This window comes from Periplaneta americana, chromosome 5, assembly GCF_040183065.1.
Source record: "Periplaneta americana isolate PAMFEO1 chromosome 5, P.americana_PAMFEO1_priV1, whole genome shotgun sequence".
In the NCBI taxonomy this organism is placed as follows: Eukaryota; Metazoa; Arthropoda; class Insecta; order Blattodea; family Blattidae; genus Periplaneta; species Periplaneta americana.
This window is the reverse complement of record NC_091121.1, coordinates 21,083,567-21,103,689: the sequence shown is the minus strand read 5'-3', so window position 1 is coordinate 21,103,689 and position 20,123 is coordinate 21,083,567. Positions and strand designations below refer to the sequence as shown.

General features: G+C 33.6%; 1 protein-coding gene across 1 annotated transcript in view; it reads left to right on the top strand.

Moving 5' to 3' along the window:
* The first annotated feature begins 2,572 nt into the window (after positions 1-2,572).
* The window catches only part of LOC138700577 (protein sidekick-1-like), a 309,648-nt gene continuing 292,097 nt past the window's right edge, over positions 2,573-20,123 (top strand). The window contains exon 1 of the mRNA XM_069827159.1: positions 2,573-2,770. Coding sequence (XP_069683260.1) covers positions 2,573-2,770 — 198 coding nt within the window. The remainder of the gene's footprint in view (positions 2,771-20,123) is intronic.

The window sequence follows — 20,123 nt, the reverse complement described above, 5'->3', positions numbered from 1 at the left end:
CATCTTCCTGGAATCTTAAGGGGACACCTTTACTTTTTTTTTAATTCGATCCTGTGTCAAGAGAATTATTTTTCTTTGATGTCTTCATTACGGAATTTTTCATACAATTTGAAGTGTTAATAATATTTTTCTCTCTATTGATTATTAATGAGCAGTAAAGATAGATTATTTTAGTTGTGAGCGAGTGGTGATAAAAAGAGAAACCAAAAGTCAGGAAAGGATAGGGCAGAAAGTAGTGAAAAGAATAAGGGTGCGAGTGTAAGTGGAAATCTAGTATGTGAAAGTGAAAGCGTGGGGGGAAAAATAAAAGAGGAATAGAAGAAGAAATAAAGGATATAGCGGAGATATTTGATACGTTTAAAAAAATGTGGATGTGATCAAAAAGTGCAAATAAAGTGAAACTGGAAAAGATCGAGAAGTATAGGGGAGAGAGAAAGTGTATAAGCAGATGTGTAGAATAAAATATAAGTATTTATAGGAAGTGAGAGTAGTGACAATGGATTAGGTGTAACCAGAATAGTGAGAAAGTGAAAGTGAGCGCAAATAGGAATGAGAGAAAATAGTGAGAAAGGGTTAAGAGAAGTGAACAAGTGACAGCATAAAATTAGTACTAACATTTGAACGTTGGAACAGTAAATGAATATAAGAGCAAGATAGGAGAAAAGGTCAAAGAACAAATAGGACAAATAATTAAATGTATGGGTGCTGAGCAATATGATAATTTATAGAGATAAATTGAATTGGAGATTTTAGTCAATAGTAGTTGGGGGATAAAGGGGGTGTGAAAGTAGTATAGAATATTAGATATATTAGGATTAAGGAACAAATAGAGAATAGCAAATGAAATATAGGAGAAATACTGAAGGGGAGTTTGACCAAATAAGAAAAAAGTTACATAGTGTAATTGGGAGTATTGGTGTAGACGTGTACTGAAAATAATGTGTTATTGTAATAATCAAAGCTCGGAACTTGGGGACTTGTGTCTTTGAACATGGCTAAGCGACCGGACTTCAATGTCAACAAACTCCCGCTTCCAGCACAGAGATACTGTCAGGTCTGCTGTAAAAATGGTTCCTGGTTGGAACAACATAATGATAATATTATGATAGGTTGAAACACCTAATTTTATAGCATATAGGCTATATAAATAAACATGATACATCATATTTACAGTTCTGCTCTGTACATTTCATTACAGTGTATGACTACATGCATTCGAAGATTTTCGAACTCATAAATTCTTCGCCTGTTAGGTAAACATGATTTGAAACGAAAGAAACTTATTTCCACGTCACATGAAGTGACGGGAGCAAACTTAATTTTTTTTTATTTTATTTATTTTAACTAGCTACCTAGTGAGTACAAATTGCATTTATAAAATAAAAATGTTTCTAGCCACTACCGTAAGAGCCAGGCTCGTGTACGGTGTGGTCTTAGTGAATAATATAACATAAAATTTACAAGGACAGTTTACTAAATACAGTAAGTAACTTAATTCAAACCAATAAATACAACACAAGAACAAGAATAAAGAAGAAAGAGAAAACGAGAGAAAAATACACATTTAATAAAAATTGACAATCCGACAGAAGCCAGTGATATTCAATAAAAACATGAATATAGTCGATAGAAATAAAAGGTAAAAACGTACATTTGTTATTATATATCATGGATAATTTTACAAATTTCCTTTTTAAAAGTTTGAATTTTAAAAAATTTCAAATTTGTAAAATGGTTTGAAATTTTATTATAAAGTCTTGGGCCTAAATAAAATACTGAATATTTTCACTGTCACTGTTTCCTGTTCGATTTTCAGCAGATCTCGTATCTGAGAAAGATAAGTATATCCTAAATTTTTCTCGCAAATAGTTTTCAATTAGTGTATCACTACTAGGGAAGGTCCCTCTACGACTTGATCCATGGCTATGGACAAATTTTCCATCAATTTAAAGGACTGCAATGTCTGTCAATGAATGCCCGTTTCCGGCTCTAGTTTATGTGTGGCACAACTTACAAAATATAAACTCTGCATTAGAAGAAAATAATGTATCTCCTCAGAATTCCTCCACGAAATTCTGTACCTAAAATTTAAGAAATGTATTTTCAAACCTCCATAACACCCATTCGAATAACACGTATTTTCTCATTCCTCAGACAGACCATTTACCTGTAATTCTCTTAATGTCATTGGCTTCCACATGACACAGTTTCTTCGTTCGTCTTCTTGCCATTCGGTATGACCACTTTCTTAGTACACACGACTGTCCCTGAGCACTTGCAGCGTGAGCTTTGTGTACGCTGTACCTGTAACCTTACTCAAGCGCACGACACACAAGTCCCCAAGTTCCGAGCTTTGGTAATAATATGTTACTGGTGACACCGGATACAGAAATGTGAGGTACACCATTACATGTAAAGAAGTGCTGTGACGAAATATATCATATCATATCATATCATATCATATCATTTTAGTTGTGATTGTTAATGTGATGAGTGTTTTGTAAAACCTTCTTTTGGATATTTTGAAAATCTTGAAAATTATTTTTAAAATGTAATATCGTTTGGAACTCGAATGACAACAGATCACGTACAAATTGTTTTTGTTTCTCGTATTGCAGTGCGCCCGCTGTGGGTCAGACTTCAGGGAGAAAACCGCCCTCTATCGGCTGACAATACGTACGAGTTGGAATGCGAGGCCGTTGGGGCAAGACCGCCCCCAGTGATGAGTTGGTGGAAGGGTAGCATCCCCCTACGCAACACCAGAGAGACGGTAAGCCTCGACTATTAAGTCAGCATATCAAAGCTGCATTTTACATCACTGCGGTTTACCTCCATTTCAGCGTAACAGTGTCACACCCTCACATTTATTAGTGTGGCCACCCTGCCGACCGCACCGGGGTTTGATGTCGGCTGTATGCACAGGGATTGTGCACGGATTTATCAGCCATGCACCTGTTACGAGATGATTCAAAGCGAGGGATTGTGACTAAGAATTTTTGAACATAATTCCTTTTTAAAGGGGGCGCGTAAAACGTTGGTAATTTTCAATCCCATGTCGCATTTTTCTTTTCTGTGTGAGAAATGAATTAGCAGTTTCTTATTTATATTTGGAGCAAGTTTCAGTGCTCTGCGGAGCTTGGAATCATACAAATTATGTCATTTTTATTCTTTATTTATTTTACGACAACTTATCAACTGCGATGTTTATCTAGCGTATGAGTGAAACTACACAACAAAATTGTTATTGAATACGAACTAAGATATTTCGTAGAAGCGGTGTATTGTGTAGAAAGGCAAACCACAAAGCATATCTTAATGACATTATGGTTAAGATGCTACGATGTATGCTAAAGAATAAAAAAAGCGACTTTAAGTTATTTTTTAAAATATTAGTAGTAATTAAAACATGCATAGAAATATTTGAAGTGTACATATTTCGAATGCAAGAACAGAGCTTCAAGAAAAAAAAAATAAGGTGATACACTGCTCTGTTGATATAGTATTGCGTGTTCAGTTCAAAGTGTGTCATTGCTCGCTGTATAATAATAATAATAATAATAATAATAATAATAATAATAATAATAATAATAATAAAAATAATAATAATAATAATAATTTATTTTAGCTGGCAGAGTTAAGGCCGTAAGGCCTTCTCTTCCACTCAACCAGCAAAAAGTGTATATACATATGCATGAACTTACAAAGAATTCAACAATTTAACAAAGAATTCAACATGTCATCGTATGTCGTCATGTGACTAGCTGATGAGCCTTGAGAATTCAATCTTCCTACACTTCCGCAAAGGCGTACTACCTATGTGCCAGAGAAGTTGCCTAGCAAGTACGGCGTTCATTCTGAAGAGTACGTACCGATATGTACGGTAATGCCGGTAGTGGCAGGAATGTGAACTGTTTGGAAACACGTACTGAGGTAAGTTTTTTCTTACTGTCGGGATATAATAATAATAATAATAATAATAATAATAATTATTATTATTATTATTATCACTATTTCTTTAGTTAATCTGGCAGAGCTAAGGCCAGTAGGCCTTCTCTTCCTCCCAGCCAGACTCTAATTCTAATTGAATACAATTGCTTACATAGTTATTACATTAATATCTAGACCATAAAACAACATGAAAGTAAATAATGAGAGTTGGATAAGTAATGTTAGTGTGACAATAATAAACATTGGTAAGAAATAGTTATAATAATAATAATTATTATTATTATTTATTTATTTATTTTTACTTATTTATAATATTAATGTGCGAAACAACAGCACAAGGCCAATTACAGTTTAGCACAAGATACAAACAAAACAACAAATGATGATGAGAATGAATGATAGAAATGGCAGTGAGATGAAATACAATCAATATAATAGTCTACATTAATCAATTGACCAAATGCAACAAAATAAATAGCACAAATAATAATTATTAAAATTAGTTCAGTGAGATAATTAAAATAATGGCAATTGAATAGAGTGAATTACAAATGTATTAATGAAATCAAATAAATGAAGACTGGAATAATATAAGTAATATTGTAAAGATATGAATTGACAAGAATAGTATGATACATCTTGACAATGGCATAAATTAATACAACTGACATAAAAACTCAAAAGATATACTACACATTAAATGGATCCAAGTTCAATCCATGCAAATTAGCATATTTAATAATAATAATAATAATAATAATAATAATAATAATAATAATAATAATAATAATAATAATAATATGGGGAGAAGGTTAAGACGATTACTTACGTATTTGTTGACATTAACTTCGACGGTCAACATGGACACGGAGCATTTGATTTGTGTTGTGGAATGTTGCCGTAAGCAATCGATGATAACAAATACCCTTCGTACGACTTGGCCGCGCAAAACACAGTTCGAAAGAGGTTATGGTAGCACACAGACCGTACAGACCGTGCTACGATGTTGTTCAGGTTGAACGCCTTGAATAATAGGCAACTTCTCTGACATAAAAGCTGAAACTCGCTTCAAATCGCTGACTCGCAACAGTGACGTCATGACACAATTTGAAATGAACACCCAGTAGAAAGCCAATGTTTACCAACTTAGATATAACATGTGGAGCAAGTCCCCTGCAATCGGTAAGCATCATGGTTAGGTAGATTAGGAAAGTCTAGGAATATTGTGGGCAGTAAAAATTCGATCATACGGCAATCGGTATTTAAGAATTGTTAATTTATTATAAAAGCGAATTTAATAGGTTACAACGTTAATTCAAATTAATTTTAATTCCTACGATATATAGGGTCCATATATTACAAAAACATGAATAAATGGATGAATGAATGAATGAATGAATGAATGAACTAATATACTAATAAATAAGAAAAGTAAGTAATGGATTAATTTATTTATTAATGAATGAACAAATGCATGATGATATGAAGGAATAAATTAATGAAGGAATCAACGAATAAATAAAGAATTAAATCAATAGAGAAATAAATAAATCAATAAATAAAGGATTAAATAAGGAAAGGATTAAGTCTAAACGAATGAAGAATAATAAAAAAATAAATATTACCTTACTCTCTCCAGCAATATCCACCTTCAAATGTTTCCGATTCAAGAATACATAAATACTGGAACATCCTGGAAACATTACTTTCAGAATTTAGAGATAGAAGGTTTTTGTAATTTTAACCAAAAGGAAAATGATTGTACCTATCTTTAAAAAGGGGGACGAGACTAGCTGTAGTAACTTTCAAGGAATATAAGTTTTGTTGACGTCGTATAAAATGTTGTCCAATATTCTTTTGAGAAGATTAACTCCATATGTAGATGAAATTATTGGGGATCATCAGTGTGGTTTTAGGCGTAATAGATCGACTATAGATAAGATTTTTTTGTATTCGACAGATATTGGTGAAAAAATGCGAGTTTAAGGGTACAGTAAATCAGCTATTCATAGATTTCAAAAAGGCATATGACTCGGTTAGGAGAGAAGTTTTATATTGGATTTGTATTCCCAAGAAACTAGTTCGATTAATTAATATGTGTCTCAGTGAAACGTACAGCAGAGTCCGTATCCACCGGAAGCCCGCGCTAAGAATGTGTGTGAATATGGCCCCTTCTGTTTATCAACCTAATATTTCGTAGTTCCTTATAAAATAATATTGAAAAATTTAATACAATTATTTAATAATTTTTCTCTTGTAAATTAACTAAAAGGGACTGGAAATTGTAGACATACTCATCTGACTTTTTTTTTCAATACCCATACAAATCCAACCTAATCCATGACATCAATCCAGCGAATGTGAGGCATTTTTAGAACGTTCATCGGAAATTCCAAAGAACTGTTTTGGTGTGGAAAATTATACGGTGCAGTAGTTTCACTCGGTTACGACACTGGAGATAAGGAGTAGGGGAAACCCGGGCAGAGCGGATAAGGTAAGAATAAACAATGCTATAGGCTATATTTTGGTGCTCCCGAAATAAAATCTTCATGATATTGGTTGTGACACATGTTTTCCACATATATAAAAAACAGCAATTCGTTTCTCGTACCTACGGACAGTGATATGATTTGAGAAAGAAAATATAGTTAATTATTCGCTTTGCCCGGGTACACGGACAAATCGAATAATTAACCCGGGCAAAGTTAATATCCCGATAACATTTTCACATTTCTATTTAATTTTTATTCACTGATAATAAGATTAAATCAACACATCAACACGATGTTAATGAGTTATATTAGACGATAGGAAATGTTATTTACAGCCCATTACAGCACGTTAGATTAGTACAAAATACAAATTTGAACAAGTTGACGTTTCACTGGCACTGAAGACTTGGATTCCTTCTGCTTTTGCTCCTGCCCACAAGTTACTTCTCTTTCAAAGTTTTTAATCGGTATAGATGTAAGAACTTCAGAGCGCTGAAATTTTCTTCGTTGAACTCGTATCTTTCGAGCATCCACTTCTGGCACTGGTCTAAATCAAAAGAACTGACTTGGATTCTCCTGCTGACGATGTTGACTGTTTTGGTGTAACCGGAACTGAAAATCTGAGTGTAATTGATGTATTGAATATTGCTTCAATCTCTGAAGATAACGACATCACAGAGGTGGTTGATTCTGAGTGAGCATTAACTGCAGAAGAAGCTGGCACCGCAGAATTTGTTAAATCTGAGCCAGTTGTCGTTTCGCTGATTTCTATCTCAAGTGGGCGATCTGTAAGTTCATCTGGAGCAAAATCTTCATCAACAAACACGTTATTGTTGTATGGCCAGATAGCAGAACCACTAATTGGAAGATTTTATTTCTTCAAGTGCTTTCTTCATGGCTTCTTCAGACCATTTGACTTGTTCCGTCTTCCTCTTGAAAAATTAAACCATCTGAAAACACATTACGACCTTTTTAAGTAAAAATTAAGATCAATGTTGCTGATGTATAATTTAATTACTGTGACTTAATGCCTCCACTATGTAAAATGATCTAACATGCTTCATTACAATAGACAAATACATACAAAAATACAGCTAACACTTATATAGTCAAATAAAGGTGGCAGGGCAAAGCGGATAAGTTATCCACTTTGCCCTATTCACTTTACCCACAGACGCCACTTCGCTTTTCATTTAAGGTTATACAAATATAAAGGTCAATAATCTTCTTCGTAAGTACGGCACTTTAGAAGTAATCGTATCGCCTATATATTACTATCACACAACAAAAAGTTTCTGCAGTATTGTGTGGTATACATTTGTTTCTCTTACCTTGAAATATTTTAAGTAAACAGTCAATTTTCTTCAAACACACGCTGATTTCTTCTCTCACTAGCTAGAATGACGACAAGTCAGTTCCAGCAGCAAAATCTGGTTGGGATTCTCCCCCAACATAGAAGAAAGTGCTGCCTGTTGGCGTTTCTAAGATTTATTTATTTATTTATTTATTTAAATTTAAATATACAGAATAAAGAATATAATTACAAAACAAACAAGAGAAATAGAAATAAAATAATACAAGCAATATAAAAAGAAGATACAGTAGTATTAACAAAATTTGAGACCGAATGAGCAGCGCTCGTTCTCGGTCGCAGTTCAGATATAATATTAAAATAAAAAATAATAATAATAAATAAGTAAAATAAAATAGGAACTAAAATATAATTACAGCGGCAATGGAATTATATAATATAATATTAACACTAGAGAAGAATAAATATCGCACGTGAAAATTAGGACTAATATATATTTCGAAATCATAGAATACAATATAATATAGGTTGATTAATTCATACGCATATGCTATAAATTTATTTAATCAAATTGAAGATATTAACACGTTTCTAATTTTCTTGTTATATGTTAGTGGGTTACATGTTAGAAGTTCTGGGTGTAATTTAGTTAAAGCATTGTACAACCGAGGGCCAAAATTTATGCTATGCTTTAGACCAGCAGATGTGAGACATTTAGGTTCTACTAATGTTGAATTAATATTTCGTCTTGTGTCATAATTGTGTGTCTGTAATACAAACTTATTACGATTTTATGATAAAATTTTAACAGCGTATACTTATAAATTTGTTCAATATTAAATACATTAAATTCAGAATAAATTAATTTAGTTGGATAATCGAAACGTTTCTTCAAACTAATTTTAATTATTCGTTTTTGTAGTAAATTTAACGGACTAAGATAAATTTTTGTACTTCCAGCCCAAACAATTATACCATATTGAATGATAGACTAAATAATGGCCAAATAAACATTTCGTAGAACTCTAATAGGTAAGTAGCATCGAAGATTAACGAATTTATAAATTGTTTTACGAAGCCTCTTACAAAGATAAGTAATGTGATGAGGCCATTTTAAATTCTGATCAATAATGATACCCAGATATTTGACATACGTGGCTTCTTTCAAAGGTGGACATTTACAACTTTTGGGCTCTAAACAATTTTCTATATTTATCGCTAAATTTTAAATTTTGAACACTGGCAGCTGTTAACGAAAAAGGAACTAAAGTTGATTTAGATATATTTAAAGAAAGGAAAGGAAAGATATATGCATTATTCTCTTTGCCCGGGTTATTCGTTTTTCCCGGGTCTCCCCTACCCTCAAGAACCAACCCAATAATTGTCTTTTCCACTAACAAGTCTACTTTTATCACCCCGCACTTGAGCTAGGAACGCTCACAATTTTATTACCCTTTCGACCACAATTTCAATTTTACAATAAAAATATTAATTCTTCAACACATGCTCTGATCAGCATAATAATAGGAATATTGTAGAAATGTTGCATCCCTGCATAAGTGCATCTAGGCATGGTTAAAAGTTTTATTTAGAGCTGTTTCGTGTAACGTTTGGTTTTTACATAAACTGACTCCATTTTCAGACCAGTGGGTTTGAATGTAACTGCCACAGCGTAAAATTACGTACGCTACAATAGGCTTCAAATCAGTAGCATATAACAATGAAATAGCCAGCGGAAGCCTTTTAGTTCAACAAACTATCGATGTCGTTGTTTTCTAACGTTGTGTGCGTTATAATTATCCAAACCATGCAAATTATACGAAACAAAACAATTATATTCTCTGGTAAGATCACATGATGTCCTCTTTGCGAAGGAATCGAATAAACTCATAGGGCCGTATTCATAGACATTTTTAGCGCGGGCTTCCTGTGGATGATCAGCGTTTTTCGTATTCATAAACCGGTTTTAGCTATAGGATATGATTTGAATTCTGTACTAGTAACCAGTGGATAGCCGGGGCTAGCTTAGTACGCTCGTATCGCGTGCTGCGAAATGTCTATGAATAGCACCCTAACACTCTATGTTATTCAGTAAATAGACATTCTATAAAACCAATTTAAGCAAAGTTCCTACTTATCGCATGCAAAATAATGGTAAAAAAATAGCCTATCTTCAAATGTAATACTATTTATCAAAGCTCTTTCTTTATTTTAGTGATGTACGTATACATATTAAGCGTTAAAATAGAAAATAAAAGGTTAATCTAGCAGCGTTTCTCAAACTATGGTCTGCGGACCACCTACAGTCCTCGAGGTCTGCCCTCGTGGTCCTTCAAAAAAGGCAGAAGAAAAAATTAAATCCAAACGAATTGCGTATCACTATAGCTGAAAATCTCAGAGTTTGGAAATTATACATAGCAATCACTTTTCACTTTTTCTCTCAGTACTGACATTTTATGAATTTTATTACCCTATCCGTCTACTGACTTCCCACTCTACTCTCAACAACAAAAGAGAGATTTAAAGCACTATGAACGTGTTGTTTCTCGCCATATTTTCCCTGCACATCTGGCGCCGCACATGTAACCCAGCCAGGGACTACCCAAATTCATAACAGAGGACCGAACCTTTACATGTATTTATTACTTTCTTAATAGGTTTGCCGACACCCGGTCTGCACATTGAAATGGTCACATACTGCACGTCGTACACCAATAATACAACTCTGAGGTCACAATTTGAAACTTATTTTCCGAGTAAATATGAAGAATTTTCATGAGTTCGTGATTCCTTTCATTTCGATATTGAAAATAACAAACTTTCATTGAGTGAAAGAGAACAGTTAATTGAATTCTAGAATTATACCGGACTTAAAATGAAATTTCAAGCGGAAGTTAGGCCTATTGTTAATTTCTGGACTGTATCACAAGTGAAAAGAGATTACAATGAACTGTACAATGTTGCTTTAGAGATTATAATTCAGTTTGCTTCTACGTAGGCTATCTGTGTGAGAAAGGGTTTTCATCACTAACTCTAATAAAAACAAAGTAGGCTACTGAAATCGACTTGATGTAGGCCCAATGTGATGATTTCCGACTTAAGCTTACCAGCATAGTCCAAATATAGAACAAATGTGCAAGAATCGGCAGGCTCATCCATCTCATTAATGTGAGTACCAACATTTATCTTTTTTTAGTTAATATGTTAACGATTATCCAAACTCTAATAGCCTTGAATTATTAAAAAAACAAAAATGAATTTTCTTCTATTAACATTAGCTTAATTAATACTAATAGGTATAAAATTAATTTAATTTAATTAATTTTAATCAATTAATTCTATTTTAAAATATAAGTGTATTGATATTAAAATGTACTATAAAAATTATAAATTTGCTTTCGAATGGAAGAAGAGTAAGGTGGTCCGCGGAACTGTTCTGACTTAAAAAAGTGATCCCGACTTCAAAAAAGTTTGAGAAACGCGCTCTAGAGTAAATATTTCCACTTAATATATATATATATATATATATATATATATATATATATATATATTTTAATTTAAACATATTTTTATTATAAATTAACCACATACCTGTGATTAGGTACACTCTTTGCACTTATTATAAAGTGTAATCAATATAGGTTATTTCGAATCAATATTGGTTGTTACTTGATTGGTGCCTCCTATGATATTCGAACCCTGAATTAATACTGACTGAACTACAACCTCTGTACCAAGCCTCGAGTACGACGGAGTTGCTAATTATAATTCTCTGTGCTTTAGCTGGCATGTTCCATGTTTAGCAGTGTCAATTCAGTCGGCGTAGCAATTAACTGCAGAACACAGTCCACAGTTCGACGCCTGGCGGGGACGAGAAATATAATCTGTCGCTATCACTTGTCCATGTCTAGTCTGTAACTTCACGGATAATTAGTCCGGAGGAAAGATTTCGGCATTGTCCTTAGGCTTTCTCAGGTACTTGGGCATCACTCGTTGTCATGGATAATTTTATAAACGTGAAATTATAGCAAGAATAGAAATAATAATAGTAATATACGTTACAAGAGCGGTATGTTGACGTTTTCATGTTCGAGGAAAAGATTGAAAAAGCGAAACGTAGTTGAGCTTTTTTAATTTCCGAAAACATGAAAACAAACATACCGCTCGTGTATCGTACATTATTTTGTGCGAAGATCCTTTATTACATACCTGAAAGACGAATTTCTAATTAGTTGCAATGAAATCTCCATGCTGGTTTCTGTTTAATGACGCCAACTTCGGAAAACCAAAATATCTTCCTTCAACATTGTTCCTGTAAAATGTTTTCTGTGTTTACTGTACTCCAGCAGGCCGTGATATACGTCTGTCTTTTTTTTTCCCCCAGTCTATAAATGCGAACTTAAAACAAACGGTGAGGTTATGTAATGATTTATTTTTCATTTTAATATTTTAACAATATTATTTATATAACATATTGCAGTAATAACATCGGCATCTGGAATCTCGTTGATTTTTTCACGGCTTCCTTAATGTTACTTGTATCAGGAATGCAATAAGTTTCGTGGAGTAGTAGAGTTTACTTAATTTTTGCAAATATTTAAAAACAATAATTAACATTGCAATTTAGGTGAAATTGCAGTGGTAAGTTTCCAATTTATAATTATTACTATGTTAAACGTCTCTAAAAATAATGTATGTATGTATGTATGTATGTATGTATTTATTCACACTGCAGTGGGTAGGCTATATACCCGGTGGCAGTGGTAACTAATTACACTCAATTATGACAATAATAAACTTATTAATTAAAAATACAATTAATAATAATACTAATAATTAGTACTAACAAAAATTAATAATAATAATACTAATAATCATAATAATAATAATAATAATAACAACAACAGGGAATATACTAAATTAAATGAAACGAACTAAATTAAATGAAACAAGCAAATACGCACGATCTCGCACAAATGTATTTTGTGCGAGATCGTGCGTATTTGCTTGTTTTCCGCACAAAACCAATACGCGGTAAGTGTGAAATACCACATTCAGTATTCCCAACATAACACACATAACAATTTCCCTATTGTCACCGCTTAAGCGTCATATTCATTTTACTGCTTTAGGCTTTTAACATATTATTTTTAAAGACGTTCAATATAGTAATAATTATAAATTGGAAACTTACCACTGCAATTTCACCTAAATTGCACCGTTAGTTATTGTTTTTAAATATTTTTCACGACAAAAGCAACATTGGTACTAGGATTCACAAAACTGCAACCACAGTCTCCAGTGCATCGACTTCCTGCCAGACGGAGGGTTTATCAAATGCTGCCATCTATAGTGCTAATGCTTCAACTTCGACGAAAACTGGAAAATCAATATTCATGCAAAAAAGTTTCACAATAGAATAAAATGGTGGTGGTGCTCCAGTGGCTCTGAATAACTGCACAAATTTGACAATTAATTTTAATGTGCAGAAATAAATAATTTTCTTAAAGTATTAAAATGAAAAATAAATCATTACATAACCTTACCGTTTGTTTTAAGTTCGCATTTATAGACTGGGGGGAAAAAAATACAGACGTATATCACGGCCTGCTGGGGTACAGTAAACACAGAAAACATTTTAAAGCAACAATGTTGAAGATAGATATTTTTGTTTTGCAAATTTGCCGTCATTGAACAGAAACCAAGATGGAGATATCATTGCAACTAATTAGAAATTCCTCTTTCCGGTATGTAACAAACGATCTTCGCATAAAATAATGTACGATACACGAGCGGTATGTTTTCTTTCAATTCTCGGAAATTAAAAAAGCTCAACTACGTTTCGCTTTTTCAAACTTTTTCCTCGAACATGAAAACTTCAACATACCGCTCTTGTAACGCATATTACTATTTACTGTTTTTGTCACTGTATAACGTAATGCCTAATATTCACTAATTAATTGCATTTTATAGTTACTGTAGTTTGTGTGGATATACATTACCATTTAGCTGCATGAAATAGTATTTTTACCTGTTTGAAATTTTATTTTTATGTGCCTAAATCTATTTTTTTAGTGCCTAGTGTGGTATATTCAGGGTCTATTTTAGGTATATAAAAGTTAGTTTTTAAGTGTCTAAAAATCCGAGCGCTAGATGGCAGCATAGTGAAATTTATGAAAGTTGTCTTCAAAGTTCACTAGGCTGATTAATCTGTTATATGTGATCAGGGTGGAAAGTCAAGTACCCGCCATTAGGACAAAAAAAAACAGGATTTATTTCTGCAATTTATATGAGTGATGGTACACAACGAACAGGGTCTTCTGCTCTGCTCCACTCGTGGCTATTACCTTCATTGACTTCAAGCAGAATGTGGTGCCCACAAGAGGCGAGGTAACAAGTTAAAGTACGAAGTGTCCAACTTGCCCGACTGTCCAACAGACCCTAATTTACCCTATATCAGATTGGCCATTCCCATATTATTGAATGGCAACATAAAAACTGAACAACCATCAGAGCCTCCACTGTCGGAAAGATATTTTTTGGTAACAACCTCTAGATTGAAGTACAATTGCAAACTATTACTCCATGCAATTCCATAAGGGTTATAACTAGACTTCGGATTTGAGGTTAAATGCCTATTTTTTCTGTAGGGATAAACTGAAACTTGTTAAATATCTTGACAGTTTATATAAAATGTGAAAGTTTGAAAGCGATTTATGGTGCCTAAAACTGCCTATTTTGCCCATTGATATCTATTTTTAAGGTTTTAGAGCCAAAAATTACCTATTTCTATTTGTTCCGTATATATTTTTAAAGTTTCGTGTAATAGTGAAAGAGAAAGTTTTTAATGTCTTACTTACTTACTTACTTACTTACTTACTTACTTACTTACAAATGGCTTTTAAGGAACCCGAAGGCTCATTGCCGCCCTCACATAAGCCCGCCATTGGTCCCTATCCTGAGCAAGATTAACCCAGTCTCTATCATCATATCCCATCTCCCTCAAATCCATTTTAATATTATCCTCCCATCTACGTCTCGGCCTCTCCAAAAGTCTTTTTCCCTCCGGCCTCCCAACTAACACTCTATATGCATTTCTGGATTCGCCCATACGTGCTACATGCCCTGCCCATCTCAAACGTCTGGATTTAATGTTCCTAATTATGTCAGGTGAAGAATACAATGCGTGCAGTTCTGTGTTATGTAACTTTCTCCATTCTCGTGTAACTTCATCCCTCTTAGCCCCAAATATTTTCCTAAGAACCTTATTCTCAAACACCCTTAATGTTTTTAATGTAATTGGTAAATTAATTGGTTTAATATTGTAAAATGAACACTTACCTATTAGCAGTCTTATAGCAATGAGGTCGATGAATTCATTAAAAATTACGTACGGTATTCATAATTTAAATCTTAACAAAAGCAAAGTTTCTAACCGCAATATGTTGTTACTGTTTTTGTCACCATGTACCGTAATGCTTAATACTCACTAATTAATTGCATTTTTTTATAGTTACTGTAGTTTGTGTGGATAAACATTACCATTTACTTGCATGAAATAGTACTTTTAGCTACTTGAAATTGTATTTTTAGATGCCTAAATCTATGTATTTAGTGCCTAGTTCGATAAATTCAGGATCTATTTTAGGTGCCTAAAAGTTAGTTTTTAAGTGTATAAAAATCCAAGCGCTATAGTCGCGACGCTGTTATTCCCGGCGTGACTCTTCCTCTTTGCTTACTTCTTAGGAAGTGAAGACTCTATAAGGTCTAGGTAGGTAGTATCGTTCGCCATTTTTGTTCTTTCGTTGCCGAGCTACCATACGAGGAATCTATTTGCCACACCGTTAAACATTATCATGTCGTAGCTCTTATGATAATAAATCAAACGCACTGTAATTCAGCAAATAATTGAGCGGAAAGTAACGCCTTCGTGTGCTTTCTGCGAACGCCAACGAAAGAGCCAAAATGGCGGGCGATTATATTAAGTATTTATCGAGCCTTAAGAAATGAATAACGTCTTCCTCAGCGAATCACAAGACACACACGTTTAAATATAGCCGACCTGCAACGCGATTGGCTGCCGGAAATTAGAGCGACGGGACTATAGATGGCAGCAGAGTGAAATTTATAAAAGTTGTCTTCAAAGTTTACTAGGCTCATTAATCTGTTATATGTGATCAGGGTGAAAAGTCAAGTACCCGCCATTAGGACAAAAAAAACACAGGATTTATTTCTGTAATTTATATAGTAATAATAATAATAATAATAATAATAATAATTTATTTCAGCTGGCAGAGTTAAGTCCGTAAGGCCTTCTCTTCCACTCAACCAGCAAAAAGTGTATATGAACTTACAAAGAATGCAACAATTTGATTTAGATGAGTTATTTACGATTTAAACAACAAAATACTATGAACTATTAATTAAACACTGAAATAAACTGTGTAGCAGAATTAAACTAAAATACATAGAATGTTAATATATTTCAAATGATATTAGATAATAGAAAGAGATTATTATGAGGCAATTTTGAAAATACAGCACTATCAGGATGCATGTCTAAAGAAAAAAGTAAGAATGTAGTTAGTGATAGTTTAAATCAGTAAGATTGGAGTGAAATGCTAATAAGATTATCTTTTAAGCTGTTCTTAAAGGTGTTTGTTGTCTTGCAGCCTCTAATACTTTGTGACAAGGAATTCCATTGACGCGAGGTGGATATTGTAAAAGATGAGGAATAACAAGATGTTCTATGAAGAAGCATACTTAGCGTGCCACAGATAAGTGATCTGGTATTTACGTCGTGGTTAGAGTATAGATAAGAGAAACGAGACGAAAGGTAATTTGGTGTTGAGGTGTGCAGAATTCGAAAGGGTAAAGACAAAGCGTGTAAAGTTCTGCGTTCTTTAAGTCGGAGCCACTAGAGACTTGCGAAGGACGGTGATATGTGATCATATCGTCGGATGTTGCACACGTATCTGACGCACATATTCTGAGCTCGCTGTAACTTGACTGACAGTTCAGAACTTAGGTCACTTAACAAAACGTCACAATAATCGAAGTGCGGCATTACTAGGGTTTGTACTAGGGTAAGTTTTAGTTGCTGGGGCAGGAAGTTTCTCAAGCGAATCAAACAGTGAATGGAGGAACAGATTTTTTTTTATCGTTTCTTTAACTTGAAAATTCCAACTTTGATTATTATCAAAAAAGAAGCCAAGATTTTTTACGACAGATGAATAAGGGGTTATATGAGTGATGGTAGACAACGAACAGGGTCTTCTGCTCTTAAGAACGCTGTGGAAGCTTTATATCATTTTGTGCGAGATCGTGCGTATTTGCTTGTTTTCCGCACAGAACCAATACGCGGTAAGTGTGAAATACCACATTCAGTATTCCCAACGTAACCCACATAACAATTTCCCTCTTCTTACCGCTTAAGCGCGACATTCATTTTACTGTTTTAGGCTTTTAACATATTATTTTTAGAGACGTTTATCATAGTAATAATTATAAATTGGAAACTTACCACTGCAATTTCACCTAAATTGCACTATTTGCAAAAATTAAGTAAAGTCTACTACTCCACGAAAGCTATTGTATTCCTGATACAAGTAACATTAAGGAAGCCGTGAAAAAATCAACAAGACTCCAGATGCCGATATTATTACTGCAATATGTTATATAAATAAGATTGTTAAAATATTAAAATGAAAAATAAGTCATTACATAACCTTACCGTTTATTTTAAGTTCGCATTTATAGTCTGGTGGAAAAAAAAAGACAGACGTATATCACGGCCTGCTGGAGTATAGCTATTTTTGTTTTCTAAAGTTGCCGTCATTAAACAGAGACCAAGATGGAGATTTCATTGCAACTAATTAGAAATTCGTCTTTCAGGTATGTAATAAACGATCTTCGCACAAAATAATGTACGATACACGAGCGGTATGTTTGTTTTCATGTTCTCGGAAATTAAAAAAGCTCAACTACGTTTCGCTTTTTCAATCTTTTCCTCGAACATGAAAACGTCAACATACCGCTCTTGTAACGCATATTACTATTACCTGTAACTAAACAAACTACAACAAGAATAAGTTACACGTAGACTCAAAATAAGAATCTCCTCCTCTCGACTTGACCAGGGATCCAGTTAGGGTAGACAGGCGTTGAGGAAGATTTAACCTCCTGACAATGAGATAGACAGGGCAAGCGCTGAGTGTTTGGAGAAAATTTCATTCCCACTCGTTCCCGTCTTGCAGACAGTCACTCTCTGTGGCATTAACCCGATCAGGATCTCTCTTCAACTGTCAATACTGCACCGTGGAGAAGTCTGAAGTAATGCTCTCCGACAGGAGGAGCGGGGATGTAATAACTCCTCTAGACTCAGTTCTTAACGCCTCCCTCCTTTTGACACTAGGGGTGCCTTTCCACGAGATTCTATTAATACAGTCTCACATAACGGAAGTTAACGGCTAAGCACATGCCAATATTGAACTGAAGATTCTAATTATAGCACTCTTAAAGGTTTTCTTTATTTTCTTCGAAGATTTTCAAACTAAAGTTTTCGTGAGCTGGGACGGATACACTGCGGAACTTTTGTTAAGAGTTATCAGTATGGCTAGGATTTTGATGACCTATAAATCATGAAAAAATGTCCTAAAAACAATGCATTTATGACCTAAAGGTCTTTAAAAAATGCCCTTAAAATGCCCTACAAATTGATCTTATATAATTGGCTTAGTAGGAAAAGAGGTTTTGTGCGAGATCGTGCGTATTTACTTGTTTTCCGCACAGAACCAATACGCGGTAAGTGTGAAATATCACATTCAGTATTCCCAACGTAACACACATAACAATTTCCCTATTCTTACCGCTTAAGCGCGACATTCATTTTACTGCTTTAGGCTTTTAACATATAATCTTTAGAGACTTTTAACATAGTAATAATTATAAATTGGAAACTTACCACTGCAATTTCACCTAAATTGCAATGTTAATTATTGTTTTTAAATATTTGCAAAAATTAAGTAAAGTCTACTACTCCACGAAACTTATTGCATTCCTGATACAAGTAACATTAAGAAAGCCGTGGAAAAAATCAACGAGATTCCAGATTCCGATGTTATTACTGCAATATGTTATATAAATAATATTGTTAAAATATTAAAATGAAAAATAAATCATTACATAACCTCACCGTTTGTTTTAAGTTCGCATTTAGAGACTGGGAGAAAAAAAAGACAGACGTATATCACGGCCTGCTGGAGTATAGTAAACACAGAAAACATTTTACATCAACAATGTTGAAGAAAGATATTTTGGTTTTCCGAAGTTGGCGTCATTAAACAGAAACCAACATGGAGATTTCATTGCAACTAATTAGAAATTCGTCTTTCAGGTATGTAATAAACGACCTTCTCGGAAATTAAAAAAGCTCAACTACGTTTCGCTTTTTCAATCTTTTCCTCGAACATGAAAACGTCAACATACCGCTCTTGTAACGTATATTACTATTGTACTACTTAATATTTAGACTAGTAATTAAATTAAATTTTACATAATTTTTTCTAAATAGTACACTTTAATTAATTATTTCACCTAATGTAGTTTCCATGTATGATCGTTCACCTCTGCTTCGGCATGTGGACGTGAGGTCAGCAGTCGGCAGCTCGGTCTTGGGCCTTCATGGGCTGTAGCGCCATGGATTTACTTTACTTTTAGTTTCCATATAGTCTACCACAAGGCCATTCTTATCCGGAATTAGCAGGTATGTAGGAGTCTATATTGAAGGGGTGGTTGGACTGATCCATTACAAGGGGTGTACTACGTTAAAATGGCTATATTTGTGTATAAAAACGATTAAAATATTATACAAAATAATGGGTATCAATGGAAAAAAATATGTAAAGAAAATATCAAAGGAAATAAACATTATTTTACATTAATAATTGGGATTCATGGCCAAAATTAAATGCAAATGCCTAAAAAAATGACCGAATAAAACAAAAGATGCTCTTATGAGTTGAAACAGGCAAAAAATGCCTTAAAAATATGTTTTAAAACACTCAGTTTATCTCATAACATATAAATACTAAAGCAGCTATGTTTCTGGCTTACTAGAAAAAAGATGCAATTTCATCAAAATCCTAGCCCTAGTTATCAGTAAATCTAGGATTTTAGTGTAATTGCCTATTTTGTTTCTTAAACATTAATTTGCATTTTTTAAATTATGTCCGAGTTTCATGGAACACAATGAAAGTGTCGCGAAATTTTGGAATTGAAAAATAAATTTTATTGCATCCAGAATGTCTCTTTACAACATATTTTTTATTTGCAACGAAGTCTTTGATATTGTACATTTTATTTTGAGGCAG